The sequence below is a fragment of the Nesoenas mayeri genome (assembly GCF_963082525.1).
Source record: "Nesoenas mayeri genome assembly, chromosome: 2".
NCBI lineage: Eukaryota > Metazoa > Chordata > Aves > Columbiformes > Columbidae > Nesoenas > Nesoenas mayeri.
This window is the reverse complement of record NC_137543.1, coordinates 46,419,024-46,435,185: the sequence shown is the minus strand read 5'-3', so window position 1 is coordinate 46,435,185 and position 16,162 is coordinate 46,419,024. Positions and strand designations below refer to the sequence as shown.

At 37.8% G+C, this 16,162-nt stretch overlaps 1 protein-coding gene across 1 annotated transcript in view; it reads right to left on the bottom strand.

The window, feature by feature from the left end:
- Nucleotides 1–16,162, bottom strand: part of CCDC178 (coiled-coil domain containing 178) — a gene marked incomplete at both ends in the record, with an annotated part of 166,807 nt that overhangs the window by 15,143 nt on the left and 135,502 nt on the right. The window contains one exon of the mRNA XM_080364136.1: nucleotides 6,904–7,038. Coding sequence (XP_080220262.1) covers nucleotides 6,904–7,038 — 135 coding nt within the window. The remainder of the gene's footprint in view (nucleotides 1–6,903; nucleotides 7,039–16,162) is intronic.

The following is a 16,162-nucleotide window of genomic DNA, read 5'->3' as shown; positions in this document are numbered from 1 at the left end:
GAGTGGAACTATTTTGCACTACCACAGCTTCACCAAAAATTTTTAAAGATTTCGGGATAATCAAGCAACTTGAGTAAAACTGGGGAAAATGAATAAATAATCACAGCATTCTGCAGTCGAAGTGACAGTCTGTGTGTTGATGCTTCATTCTTTTGTGGAAATTTCCACCTAATGAAAATGGCTAAAATTGCAACCAACTAAGAAGTTTCCAAACTCTAAATCCTGAAGATCTCTTTTTATTTCACTTTGAACTGGTGTGAATGGCTATCAAAGGTGCAGATATGTTAAAAATTAAGCCAATAATCTTGTATGCATTAAAAAAGTAGCTTTGTCATGCCACCTGGAGAAAAGTATATATGAAATGCTTTAAAGTTACAATGAGAGTAGCAATGATGCTATCTTTTTGTTAGCACTTTGGCCCCAAAAATAATTTTGGCAGAAGTATAGTCAAGATAAATCATCTAAAAGGATGTACTAAATTGAAGACTGTCAGAATTAAAGCACAGCCACAGTCCTAAATAAAGCTACGCCTGCCATCATATATCATTTTTGCAATTAGATAGCTAATTGAACTTACTCAAGAGCCAAGTTATTGAAACTCCAAAACATTACTGGGGAAACAAAAGTCATTAACATAACTAATACTTTGCCTGTACACTTTTGGGAGAAAAGGTTTTACATTTTTATCAGCTTTTATTTTCCCCTAAATTAAAGATTACTTGTATTATTTTCTACAGGACTAAAAATGTATTTAGTAACCATAGGAGGATTTTTGAAGACTGAAATCCTCTAGCAGACTATAGAATATGGACTGTACCAACTGTGATGGTGAATTTTTCCCCACATTGCTATGTCACATTTTTTCAAACTCCAACCAGAAGAGATCTCCATGCAGCTCTTATTTAAAGAAAAGCTGTCACTGACTTCAGCAATAGCCTTTGCTCCTCTCCTGCCCCACAGGATGTCCTTTGACAATTAAGGTAATTAATGTTATGTGAAGAGTCAGTGTAATCTACAATGGAACTCATAGAACATTCTTTGACTACCATGAAAAAAACAAATTATTTTTTCAGAGCAATTAAGTATCGATATAAACTGTCCAGAATGAAAGAAGAGCAGAGCAGTGCTCATGAACTTCTAATGTACTTCTAGTGCACTTTATGCACTGCAATTCTAATCTCTCAAATTCTGGCACTGGTTGCAATCAGACAGTAGTAAAGGATTTTTTAAAACTTGAAACAGGTTAGAAAAAAGGTACAGCATAAGCAGATGAAACAGTCTTGCCCACGAAACTGTTTGCTCTACAGTTTGCTCTACAAAAAAGGAAATAGATGAAGAGCCAAAATTGAAAGTATAAATCACTTCAGTCATTGATCTCTGCTCTAGCAGTTGATTTGATTGCCAACATATTTATTCATTTCTACTACTATGGAAGAATCCCATATCCCTTTTTTTTAACATCATAATTGAAGTGCTCAATTTTAAAATTTCATTTTCTGCCAGAAGTATATTCAGACAACATATGGACACTAAGTAATCATTCCTATTTCCAAGGTAAATATTAAATGCTGAAAAAGCAAAAAGGTAACAATGATAAAAAACAGGGAATATGTGTTTAAAAGTTTGATTGAAACAAAAGGAGCTTAATATAAATTAAAATGGTGGGGGTTTTTTTTAAATCTATGAATGTCACCAGGCAAAATACAGACTAATGACCCTTAGCAAAAACAAAACAAAACAAAACAAAACAAAACAAAAAAAAAAAAGAAAAAAGGAAAAGCTAGTATTTACTAGAGGTTGACTCCCATAATTCTGCCTTCATGGTTCATGCTCATATTGTCCATGGCTTGGATAATTTAAACATATTTGGATAATATTAACATGTCTTCAGTCACACAACCATGGTGTGAGCTCAGTAAGCATATACTCATTTCTGCTACATACTGAAGTATGCTTTTTGGTCTTCTTTCTCAGGACAGAGACCCAAAAGGAGGTGCATCCAGAAGGCACTGTGTTCTGTTTATGATTCCCCAGTAGAGTGCACTGCTGCTGGGTAGGTCTAGGCAGACCAAAAATGTTTACAGACGGTGCCAAGGCTGCAGAGAGACACAAGGAGGTGAACAATGGACTCTTTGCCTTTGCGGCCCTAAGTGTAATCATGGCAAAGCAGAGATTCTGGCCCTAGGACATTTAAGATGGTGATGGCATGTGGCAGCCTCTTAGGGCCAGGCTGGTGGGATGGGATGCCATCCAGAGGGACCAGGACAAGCTTGAGAAGTGAGCCCATGTGAATAGCATGAGGTTCAACAAGGCCAAGTGAAAAGTTCTGCACCTGGGTTGAGGCAAACCCTGGTATCAACACAGGCTGGGGGATGAAGGATTAAGAGCAGCCTTGCCGAGAAAGACTTGGGGGTACTGGTGGATGAAAGATTGGACAAGAGCTGACAATGTGTGCTCTCGGTCCAGAAGGCCAACCGTATCATGGGCTGTATGAAAAGAAACATGGCCACCCTGGTCGAGGGAGGTGATTCTGCCCCTTTGCTCTGCTCTAGTGAGACCCCACCTAGAGTTCTGCATCCAGCTCTGGAGCCTTCAGTACAGGAAAGACATGGACCTGTTGAAGAGGATCCAGAGGAGGCGACCAAGATGATCAGAGGGATGGAACACCTCTCCTGTGAGGACAGGCTGAGAGAGCTGGGATTTTTCAGCCTGGAGAAGAAAAGGCTCTGGGAAGACCTTATTGTGGCCTTTCAGTACTTAAAAGGGGCCTGTAAGAAAGATGGGGACAGACTATTTAACAGGGTCTGTTGTGATAGGCCAAGGGGTAATGGTTGTACATTAAAAGAGGGGAGTTTAAGACTAGACATGAGGAAGAAATTTTTTATAATGAGGGTAGTGAAACACTGGCACAAGTTGCCCAGAGAGGTAGTAGATGCCGCATTCCTGGAGACATTCAAGGCCAGGCTGGACAGGGCTCTGAGCAACCTGATCTAGTTGAAGATGTCCCTGCTCATTGCAGGAGTGTTGGACTAGATGACCTTTGGAGACCCCTTCCAACCCAAACATTCTATGATTCTATGATGATTCTAGGGGCAGAGCATTCCCAAAGGGGATGTGCACACTAGATTTATGCTCCAGGGGACACACTGCCCATGCTGCACTAAGCCTGAGAACCCCCCATCAGTTCAGTACAATCACCAAAGCTCAGCCCAAGGGCATGACTTAGCAGTGTGACAGGGAGGAAAGCCTGGAACTAAAAGCCAGCTCAGTTCCCTGCTTAACTAGCAGGGTGGATGACCAACAAAAAATTTCTGGCATCAGTACCAAGTTTAGTGCTGATAGAAATTGGTACTGGTATGGCATTATTTCTTCCTGAAATAAATTTGGGAGACCAGACACCAAAGGAGCTTGCCATCATTGTAAAGCTCTTCTCTTAATTTAAAACTTTTAGGGAGATATAATTGTAAGCCTCTTTTTCTTTTTTTTTTTCTTTTTCTTTTTTTTTTTTCAAATTAGCATTAACAAAAGCACCTTGCTGCTAAGTAGGATCCCTCTTGAGGTTTCGCTTTTTTTTGCATTTATAAAGGACTTCACCAATACCTGTTACTAGAAACTTCCTCCTCACTAGTGGCTTTGGCACTTGTCACCTCCTTATTACAGGCACTGTTTTTCCTTCTCAAGCACAAAGTCCTACAGACACTATGGTCTATCTGGACCATTGGAAGTGATTGGAAGGCAAGTGTAGACTTTTAAAAATAGGCTGGATAATGTAGACTACTAATAATGAAACATCAGTCAAATATGTCATCCCACCTGAGGCAGCTCTTGATTTTTGCATAATAATAATTGGCCCTGTACTCAGCACTGGTGAGGTCCCATGTCAATTCCTGTGTTCAGTTTTGGGCCACTTACTACAGGAAAGACAGTGAGGTGCTGGAGACAGTTCAGAGAAGGGGAACAAAGCTGGTGAGAGGCGGCAAAGGGAACTGGGGCTGTTTAGCCTGGAGAAAAGGAGGTTGAGGGGAGACCATGTTGCTGTCTACAACTACCTGAAAGGAGGTTGTAATGAGGTTAGTCATGGTTTCTTTTCCTAAATAACAAGTGACAGGATGAAAGGAAATGGCCTCCAGTTGTGCCAGGGGAGGTTTACATTGGATACTAGGAAAAACTTCACCAAAAGGGTTGTCAGGCATTGGAACAGGCTGCCCAGTGAGTCATCATCCCTGAAGGCGTTTAAAAGACATGTAAATGTCCTGCTTAGAGATATGGTTTATGAGTGGGCTTGGCAGTGTTATGTTAACAGTTGGACTTGATGATCTTAAAGGTCTTTTCCAACCTAAACGATTCTACATTCTATAACTGTCCCAGAACACTGCTGCTGTATATAACTGGAGAGTGTTGCTAGTTAAAAAGTACCTGGTTAAAAGGAAAAAACCCCTCCTCTTATCTACTTTTAAGTCTCTCTTTGGATCTTACCCAGGTCATGGCTTCTGTAAAATATTAGAAAACACTTAGGCAGCCAATGTACTGTATCTACTGCCTCTTCTAATTCACTCTTCTCTGTGATTCACCTGCTCCTGTTTGCTCTAGTAAAGTAGCTGCTAGGACACAAGCTCTCGTGAACGGGAATCACCATTGTGCTGCACACTTACACGCTGCTCAGTGCAGCTGGTCCTCATGCTCACACTGATGCAAGCTGGATGCTGGGAACAACAAACTTGGGGCATTTCTCGCTGAAAGAAAAAGAAGGAAGAGGAATGGCTGCCAGCTTTTATTTGGGAAGTGTGTGCCACTCTGCTGAATGTCATCAACAAAAGAACTTAATTAACAGAAGGATAGTTTGATTTGACAATAACATAGATTAAGCAAACACACCGGTCCATATGTAAATAAATCACTGCCAAGACCTCTAAAATACAAAAATATCATGTTGCTGAAAGGAAATACTCTTCTATACACCTTGATAATTGCTCTCAGATGAACTAGTTTCCATATATATTTTTCTTGCTCGCTATTTTAATAAGAAGTTATTGTCAGTCAAACTGCTTAAACACAAAGTAAGAACATGATAAAAGGATCAACATCAGAAAATGGTGTCACAGAGAGTGAAAGCAGATAGGGACACAATGTTATCCATACTTTGAAAAAAATGTTGTCTTTGGTAGGTCTGAACTACTCAGATCTGAATGCTCCCCAAATACTGTTGGGGCTTACATCTAAAACATTAGTTTAGGCTCATCTCTAGTTAGTTGAGGGTGACAAGATTTACAGACACAGCTTCTCAACGTGAACAGCATGCATGGAAAAAATCATGTTAAGGTGAAGGATTCCTGCAAAATTCATTCATTATTATGTGGACTAGTTATTGACAAAAGAGTTCAATTGTATATGAGGTTCACAGTGCAGCTATTAAAATACTATGTAACATTTGATTAATGTAAAGATTCATGTGTGAGGAAACCAGCCGCCACCTGTGGCTTCCATGTCATTGCTATTATTATTCATGAATTTTCAGCTGTACATCGATCACCTCTGTTCTTCACTTAGTATTGGAGTAGTTGCACACAGGAAAGAACAGAAATCAGCACAGCTATCTCCCCCCCAAAAAACCCAAAAAGGTGCTTTTCCAGTTTTTTGAGTGCTAAATGAGAAATTTTGATGAAATAAAGTGTAGTTCCCAGCTTACCTGTCTTCAGTGGCACACAGTTCAGTGCAATATTTAACAAAGGTAACACTCCCCCAAAAAAGTAACATTAAGAGTACTACAAATCATGAATAAAGTATAAAATTTGATTATATTTTTATTTTAATTATTTTTTCTTGACTTTCTGATTGTAGTATGACTAGGATTTTCTAAATCTTTTATGGAAGTAGAATGTATATGAAAATCTAGAATTTTAAAATAAAAATCCTCTTAGTGAGATACTGAAATCAGATCATGGTGCTGATGCAGTTTAATTGAATTCTATCACTTATTCACGTTAGCTTTTACTTCAATGCATCAGATACTAACTATGAATTGTAATTACATAATATTAAAATGTAACAAAATTGTTTCCACAGTCATGCAAAAAAGCCTGACTGTTCAAAATTAGAAAACAAGGTTTATAAGAATATGTTGCACTGAAGCTGTATCAGCAACACAACTTCTTTTGCAAGGAATAAGTCTGAAGAAATTTTTCACTTAAGTCTTTTAAAAACCCTTCACAAACGCCATCTGGTTATGGTCACTGACTATGGGAAGAGACTGAAAGGAGTGGCTTTACAGACATATGAGTGTGATACCATAGAACAACACAAAAAAGAACATTCAAACTATAGCATATAGTAGCTATTTTCCATTGTAAATATATATATTCAGGGAACAAGTCATAAAGTAAAAAACCATACATTGCTGGAAAACATTTTTAAATTTTATAAGGCCCCCAATGTTGCTTTATAACAAATAAGGGAAAGACTTCATATAACTGAGTGGGGAAGGTATTACGCGTCTAAAAAAAATTGTCTCGTGCTAAAGAAATTAAATATGAAAACAGTGAAAATAACAATATTGTTTACCAGGGAAATAATATTTGCACAAAACAGGTCACAATAACATCTTCTAAAACAAGAGCAGTGATATTAATGCCACTCTGTGTTTCCAGTGTTCATAGCCAATGTATTTATAATAATCTTTTCAAAGGTTTGTGAGAAATAAATCTAATCTCCCCCTTTTTTTCAAACCACGCATGGTATATGTGCTAACTTACTGAATTCATCCTTCATGCAATTCCAGTTTATTAAAGAGGTTAAAAATTTATAAAACTCTGATGAGATATGGTTTTAATGCTTCATCACACTACCCATCATTTGCTTTTCAATCTAGATCGGAATGATCTCGCCGACTTCCCTGCAATCACCTACCTGCACAGCTAATATTTTCTGAGCGTTCTCCTGAGAGGCCGCCTGGAGCCGGGCCAGCCCCGCCTGGATGGAGCGGCCGCGCCGCCTCCGCCGCGCCGCCCGCGCCCCGCGCAGCCTCCGCTGCAGCGCCCGCAGCTGCCGACGGGAACGGGGGGAAGGGGCAGGGGGGTGAGACGAGAAAGGGGGGGAGGGAGAATTAACAAAAAGAAAAGAAAAGAAAAAAATATATGAATTCCCAAGTCGGAGTAGGAGAGGAAATTAATGGCAGCGTTCAAGAAGAATGATGGAGGGAAATATAGAAAGCAGTCAATAGCCCATTCTGTGCTGTACGGACCTGACAGGAATTTCACAGTCTCTTGGTTTTTCAGCCCACTCATGTGCATTCGTCAGAAACCAGTCACATCTGGCTGCCAGGATGGGGGGTTAATTTCCTCTAAATGCCTCAGCAGTTTTGTTCTAGCTGAGGCAAACTCTGTGACTGCAAAGCTGATGAGTAAAATATTTCTACTTCACCCAGTTTAACTCAAAACCGATAGCCTCGGGACATATTGAACCTTTCTTAAAAAAATAATCTTTTGAAGCTTTTTGAATGGCACATCAGGTCAGGCCAAAGTTTAAAATGCAAGTTTAAGACTTTGATGGACACAAGGGCTTTTTTTTTTCCCCTTGTGTAAAGCTTATCATAGCTTGGCAATGTGTGCTTTAGTGCATGACAAAACTAAAGAGAATTAACTTAGCCATCAACTGCTCAGGGAGAACAATAACAGGAAAGAAATTTCCAGATAGAAGTTCCTATTAATCTACCTAGCCATAACCATGTGACATGAAAGCATCTAACAGCACTAAATTGCACGGAATGTGGCAGCTGAGAATGACACTACTTAAAAAAGGATTTTACATAGATGTATAGAAAAAATGACACTTATCCTAGGAACCTCATCCAGTGCAAAGGATTCTAACTGAAAGGATTCCAAGTGGGAGTGCTTACCTGATAGTTTTTTGCTATTTCCTAGCAGTAATTATTGTTGAAACCTACAGTTCAGACTAGCATCAGTTTTTCCTTAATCTGCAAGTGTTTGGAACTTATAAACACAGTGTAGCAGGTAGAAAAAATAATGTTTTAATGAAATCTGAAAATCTACCAACACAGAATGTTTTTGAAAATGGCTGTGGGTTTTGGTAAATTCCACAAATATTGCTACATGCTTTAAACCTGTCATAATTTAGAAAATGGAAATTTAAACCACCTAAATTATTGCGTAGTGGAAATACATGGTTTTGTGTTTCATCAAGTTAATTATTCCAATAAATTCCATAGCTATTGCTAGCATGAGGCCTTCAAGAGTATGCCTGTCAACCAGATTAACACAATGGATTGTACCATTCCTTTGGAAATATTACATTTCATTAAGGTCAATGCCACAGGTCAATAATTGGATCAGTTATAAAGAAGCTTTTACATGATAAGATATGACTGCTCTTTAGGAGCAAGCGCAGTGTACCAGCTGAAAAATATACTTTTTCAAAAGAATGTAGATTATAGTAATATCAAGTGAGCTATTACAGCCTAGAGAATAATTAATGCACATTTTCAAAATTAATGGCCTGATTTTCAGAGATACTGAGTTTCCACAAGTCCCATTAGATTCCATGGAAGCTGTGAGTACTCCGCATCTTTGTAAATGAGGCTGTAAAATATTAAAAAAGATCATTGTACATATATTTTTTTTTTTTAGTCCTACCAATCTATATTAAAAATAACATGAGGGAAGGTAGATAAACTCAATGGGAAAATATAAAAACATCAGTCTGAATCACAGCCAAAATCTGAACCCAAAGAGGGAAGGGATATGTTCTCCAGTTTGAAGAACCTTTCCTAAGTACCACTGCTCCTTTCCTTCTATTTTAAGATTTATTTTTTCTTTTCTCTGAAATCTATCTCTTTCTGGAGGTCTACTGTTAACTCAACTATTTTCAAATCTCATGTTGTTTGATAGCATTCTGGAGTCTGAAAAAGAACGCAAGTGAGAGAAGACAGAAACATAACTTATGACGTTTTAATAACACAACCTACTTAAACCCTAGAAAAACAAATTAACTGGAAAACTATTTTCGGATTATCAAAACTGGCATGTTTATAAAAAGGTAAAATACTTGTGAGATATATTGTCACGATGAAGAAAACAGTGGTTGGGATTGATGGCTATCTGGATTGATGGCTATCCAGTTCGATGGCTACCCAGTATTTTTGTCTCGAGAGAATCAAAAGACATTAAAAAATTTTTAGGTTTGGTTGTTTGAAAGTTGCTCTAACATTTATTAAGAAACTGTTAGTTTATAATGGCTGGTGTCCAATATGACTTTCACTATGGTTTCTCTTTCAAAGAACTGAATAAACACTTGCAAATTACAAGTCCGTGATGGTTGTTGTTACTATTGTAAGTCACCCTGCATCAAATACATCTCATATTTTGAATACATTTTATTGTGCCTAGCATAATGGAGCCTGAACCAAATATTTATTAATTTCACAACATTAATTGCAACATAAATAACATTATGCACACAATCAAAAATACAGGTCTGTGAGAAAGTAACAGCACCATCAAATACTATTACCTGAAAACTTAAACTGATGGACCCACTAGCCTGGGAAGGGCCATACAGTGTCCTGAGTAGACTGCAGACCTTTAGCTAAGAGAACCATTTAAAACAGAAAAATTGTGAGTAACCTAGCTAAAGAGCACTTCTACTCAAAAGCAGCCTGTAGATCTCCTAGGTTTTGCCATGATCTCTCTATCCTTACAAGCACCAACACCTTTTCTGTAGATCCTCTGCTCAGTTAGATAATAGACAGATAAGTTATTTGCTTCTCCTTATCTTTTAAATTTTGATCACATGTAGAGAATTAAGAAGGCATGGCATGTGTGAGTTGCATACATGACATTATTGCTAACTCCATTTCTCACGGCCTTTTTTCCACATTTGAGAAAATTACTGTTTCCTATGAATTCTCAGTACATCAAGCCAAATGGTGACAGAGAAGGTAATAACACCTCTAGTGCTTAAGGTGTAGGAATATGTACAGTAGCCAAATATTTGTATGAGGTTTATATGAGATTCACTTTGTTTCTGGTGTTTAGTTCTCTGTGGGAGGAGAACTGAAGTAAAAAGCTAAATGCAAAAGGGAAGAAAGTGGCAGGATCCTTGTTTCTGTTGTTCTTGCACGTGCCAAGGCTGCAGCTGAGACAGGTCTGCTGCTTGTCCCACAAACAACCGTCTGTTAAAGGAACTGCAGGGGTTTCTGCAAGCATCAAAATGATGGCAATCCTGCAATGGAGGAGCAATAGCTTTCGAAGAAGTGGAAGGGATTTTTTTGCTAGGAGGGGACAATTTTTGCAGTGATTTCTCCCAGTCCTCATCCTACAAACAAGGAATCATAGAATGTCCTGAGTTGGAAGGGACCCATAAGAATCATCGAGTCCAACTCTGGAGAGGCACCTTTGTGAGCTGCTGGGAAGAGCAAGTGATGCTGTCAAGTAATTGCCCTCGCTATGCTGCTGCTTTGGGGCTTCACTGTTATTCCTCTTCACTTGTGCTGTGGCTGTTCTCTGTGCCTCACAGCAGAGGGGAGCATATGGCTCTGAATTTGTTAAATTCCTTGTTTATCTACGGTACTGATATCATCAATAATATCTGCATAAATTAAAAGCATCAACTAGTGGGGTACCTTATTCTGTTCTCACCTTTAAGTTTTTTGTTATGATAAATCAAGATACTTCATTAAATTCATGCCTGATTTGCAGTAATATGATTGAAATTAAGCTAATGTTTTAATCTGTAATTTCTTATTTGAGGGATTAAACTGGGATAAAAATCACATGATACTATTTGAAGCTGAGGCCTATTTAAGCCTAATTCGTTATTCCAGTGGTATTGTTTTGAGGTCCTCGTTAATTAATGCTATCACAATATTCGGATTCTCTATACAGTAAACAAAAGGTAAATTGGAAGAAAATCCCACATAAGGAAAATGAACTGTGTCTTATTTAGATCAGAAGATTTTTACTTTTGTTGCCTGATAGTTCACAGGGGCCCAAGATATTCACCTCCTTATCTTTTATTGCACAATGTAGCTGTGTAGGACTAGACCAATGCTGATTACAGACCTATTTGACAATAGGCCCAAAACTAGGTGTGTTTACTTGATTAAACATCAAATGGCATGTGGCCCCATTAAGAATACGAAGTGAACAGCACATGGAACTCAGTCATGATGCTTTTTCTCAGTCAATAACATACTACTTGGACTGCTTCAGTTACCAGTTCTGACCAGTTACTATGTGATCACAGTATATTGGGTTATGATTACAAACTTAATTCTCCTCTCTGCTGTTTTTAATTAGTGAAATTAAACCTATCTGAATATAATGGTTCCTGTTTTCCACCTGAGAATGCAAAAGAGAATCAGGGCCTCTGTGAATAACATTCCATTTTATTTTCCAAAATTGTAATTATTCATAATGGAAATGTATTCTGCATTTAGAATTCACACTTACATCTAGGATGTCTGATCCAGCAAAACTACGAGGTTCTGGATCACAAAAAGAGAGTAGATATTATTATTGGGAGAACTAGTATGCTGCTTATCTCAAAATAAGATTCTCTTTAAATTCTGCCAAACTTCAAACATTTGATCTAAAAATGTACCTGGCAAGTGTTTGCCTCAGGCTGAATTTGTTTGAATAGCCCAAGCAGTTTGCTTTTTTTTTTTTTTAAGTATTCTAGGAAAAATACATTATTCTGCTCCTGTTACAAAATTATACTGATGTTTCCTTTTCCTTTCCTGAAGTTTCCTTCAGAAACAGCCTGAAAATTAGGAAGCACACTCAGCCACACAGCTCAAAGAATGGAAATTTCTCTGATGACAGGGACTTAAGAACATAGCTATTCTGAGCAAAGGTTGATTCCAGACTGAAAACAATCTAAGGAAATACAAATTGAGACACTTAAAATGAGTAGCAGCTGATGGTGATGTTGCAGCTGCAGTAGGTAGTTAAAGCTACTTACCAAGTGACTAACCCTATTGTTGATTTTAAAATTAAGAAGAATTGGACTAAGCAGTAGCAAGAAAGAAAAATACACGTAGCTGAGGCAGATGAAAGAAACAGATGGGCAGAGCACTTCCAAGAAGTCTCACCAGACTCAGCCCACCATCAATACCATATTTTGATGAAACATTATGAACATAAAGCATTTAACATTAACAATAACCAGTTGAGATGTCATCAATACACACAGCAATCCAGAACCTAAAAAATGTCAAGGCAGACAGCAATGACCGTATCACAGATAAATGATCCCACCATTTAAACAAAACTCAGAATTATTCAAAGCAAAAAGATCTCTCCCTCCTGCAAGATAAATAATTTGCAATGTAGTATCATACAGGATGTAAGATGAAGTTGGGCAGGAATCTTAGTAAACAATAGGCTGCATTCAGCTCAGGTGAACATGAATGCAATAGAGATAGTCATAGTAAGGACCATCATAAAATAACACATCATCAATTCTTTAAAACACTTGGAAAGCTTACGTACATCTGCAATCATATACTGAGCATGAGTCGTGTTCACACTGTTGAACAAGGCAGAGAATAATGGGAGACAAAGTATGTTCTAATCTCCAGGCTTCTGAATGTAACCCTGCAGAAATGTATTATATCTCTGCTACACTGACATGTTAACCAAATCATTTAAGCTCAGCTTTTCAGAGACAACTGGGAATTTTGTGTTCTTTTTTGAGGGGCATCCAATTGAAGTCTTTAATATCTAGAGCTGATTAGCAATGAAATATTCAACTGAAGACAGTGAGGAGACTTGAAATTATAGAGTGCTATGAAGAAGGTTATATTTCTGACATTACTGTACCAGGACTAGATCTGCAAAAGACTACGTATCTAATTGCCACGTTAGGCAGCTAGAACCATAGTCATTCTACGGTGTTGACAGTACAAGAAACAAAGATTATTTCACTGAATTATTTTATTAAAACATGACTCTGTTTTAAATTCAGTGAATATAACTGTTTCAACATCACTCTTGCCTGACACTGATATAGCAGGTACCTGACATTCTGGATTCAACATAACATTATTTTGTAATTCTTCAGTAGTCCCTCCTGAGACATCAGTTTATTTCAAAATGTAGCAAATCAAAATGAAACTAACACAAATATTAACTACTAGTCACTGCTGTCAGTACTAACCTACGATTTTCAGACCTAAGCAAATTACCATTACATGTTGAACAGAGACTAACCTGTCACTTCTAAATCTACACTTTCTCTATTTTCAAACGATGCTAATCTTATATCAGAGGACCCAATATGTGTGTCGTATTAATTCAACAGTGCTCTGTGAATGCTAAATTCTATGTAAATGACATAAGCCTTATCAGTTCCATTCATTGTTACAACTCAAACAACGGCAATTACAACAACTCTACAGATTTTGGTGCTGTAAGAATGGCAGATTTATTAGCAAAATCCAGTTAATATTTATCTTTTTATACTATTCAACTACCAAGTTACACCTGTACAATATACAAAGCTCCTAGGTAATGAGATATTTCTTTATTGTCAAATCTGCTCCACAGGCTGCTGGTAAAGATTACATAGCTCATTTAAATAAAGCTCTTTTGTCAACAGACTGGATATACTTTAAAAATGAATAAAAGCCTCATGAAAAAAACAAATCTCAGCTGATGTGCAAGTATACATGAAAAGATGCACTTGTTTTTTGACCTTATTCCAGTTGTCAATGCTTTGGTAAGCAGATTAGCAACATCATATTTGAAAAAAAAAAGAAAACTGCATTTCAAGATGCACTGAAAAACAAAGGAAGAAAATCCTACTAAAAATATTGGTGAATGCAAACAAAAACATTGGTCTATGGAGGAAGAAAAAAAAATACTGGTATTATTATTTTTAACTTCTGTCAGGAGAAAAATAAGGAAAAGAGACAATAGCATAAGCTCAGGGTATCTTTCTTCTTATTGTGGCTACTAACTGTAGGCATTTTTAATATTAATCTGAAAATGAAAAGTGTGCTTTTTCTATTAGGTTCTTGAAAATGCAACCTAGAGTTTGATACTGAGTAGATGTAGAATACATGTGATGTTATTTTTTCTTCGAAGGTTTTTAAACTTGCCAATTTCTCCTGCTATACAAGGGAAATATATCTGTACTTATCCAGATGGCTCCCTCTATATCATTTAGTAACACTGATAAATACTGCTATTTCATCCCCAAGAGCCTGAAGCAATGAATGGAAACATCTTGAAAAGGTACAGATACTTCCACTTACTCCAAACCAAAGCTGGTTTTGTTTTGTTTTTCCTCCAAAGCTGTCATCTGTGGAAGCCTACAACTTTTCCCAACTCTTATTTGGTATTTGCACAAGGCCGTCAGAGGAACATGTCAGACAGCACAAACTGAAGCATCAAAACCCTGCAAGTAAACAAGATTGCTCCAAAGAAATTCCTGACCTTGCCATTAATTTCTCCTGCTAAAGCAGCCATAATCTCTAATCATTTCTTTTACAGACTCTACTGCTTACTCTGAAAAGAAGAAATTGCACAATAAAATACCATATCTCATCCTCTGTCCCCTCCTAAAGGATTTCTGGAGTATAATTGTTAACACTTATTTCAGAAAGTAAACTAGCATTTTTTTGACATTTAGTGTTGAGAATTTTTTTCATGAACTTGTACTCTTAAAAATAGAACTAATAAACTAACATTAATATGAATATGTAACACTACTTTCCCAAACAATTTAATAATGAGGTCTTAGATAAGCTCCATCTTTGTGAAGGGTGAATTCATGCCTTTTTTGATACCTTTAAAATATACCAAGATTAATTTCCAAAAAGTGCTTCAATTGTAGACCTAGCACAATACAGAGAGAGTACCCTGCCTGTCTTGACTACGGAACTCCAAATATTATAATGATAAAACATTTATATTAAGCAGTGGCTTCTTATATATATATATATATTTATACTTAAAGTATCTCCTGATTATTGCAAAACAGTAAAATGAAATTCTAAGGAAGACATTTTATTTTTTTTTCTAGATGACACATTTATCACTTACTCTCTATCACTTCATGAGAACTCAAGAATCATAAATCTTGCTCTCTGGCCAGAAACCAGCCTGTTGTGACCAGGCAGTACTGCCATTTCCTTTGCATTTCTAGGCTTTTGGTACCTGCCTATGATCTCACCAGGACTGTTAGTCACCAGCATATTCCTAGGCTTTGTTCAGCATGACTGCGTGACGTGATAGCCCACGTCATACAACAGGCACCTCCACAGTCGTACACACTACTGAATGCTTGGCTGAATACCCACCAGCATCCCTTTAGCCGTGACAGAAACTTGACTTTCAGTTAACCATTTGAGGAACAACGTGGCCTTCTGAGGAATGTCAGACTTCACACAGGAGTTTCCCACGTGGGTTTGCACAATATACTGGCCAAACACTGAAAGCAGCCCAGAGGCTGGATGTTCTGCAGGGCCAGCCTGAGCATGGAGAGGTAAGTGCGCTTCCTGGAAGGCAATGAATCAATCAGAAGAACAGCTGGCCAATTAAGATGTGCATAACTTCTTGCCAGATGTTACCTCTGTGATGATGGCTGACTGCATTTTAGAGATGCACATTGTTTCTCAACCCCCGGGGCTACTTTCATATTGTTAAATAAACAGAACTATGAACTATTCTCTGGCTGTAAAGCTGACACAGGGTGGCTTTGTCTATACTATGCAGTTCACTAACACTTTTCAATCTTGTGCAATAGCCTCACCGTCCAAAGGCACAAACAGCATTTTAGTGGGGGGAGGTGTTAATGGCTGAATGACTGAAATAATGTGTGGGCTGTGTTTCAGCCTAGGAATATGAGAGTAGGTGTTGCATATCCTTCGGTATGGCAAAACTTCTTGGGATAGTGGTGGAATAATATATTGTGTTGAGGGAACTAAACTAAAGCTGGTGCTGTGCCATCCACTTCTCCTGCTTGAAGGAGTCCCTAGTGCATGTTTTTCCTTGATTCTTGTTAGGCCTTCTCTTGGTAAGTGCTAGCTAGCACAAGCCAAAACAGGACACGCTACCATAAAAATACAGCATGGAGGACTACGGAGCTGGTCCTACTGGGTCCCTAACCCTCTTTTATTTTGCAGACTAGATGTCACCTTCATGGC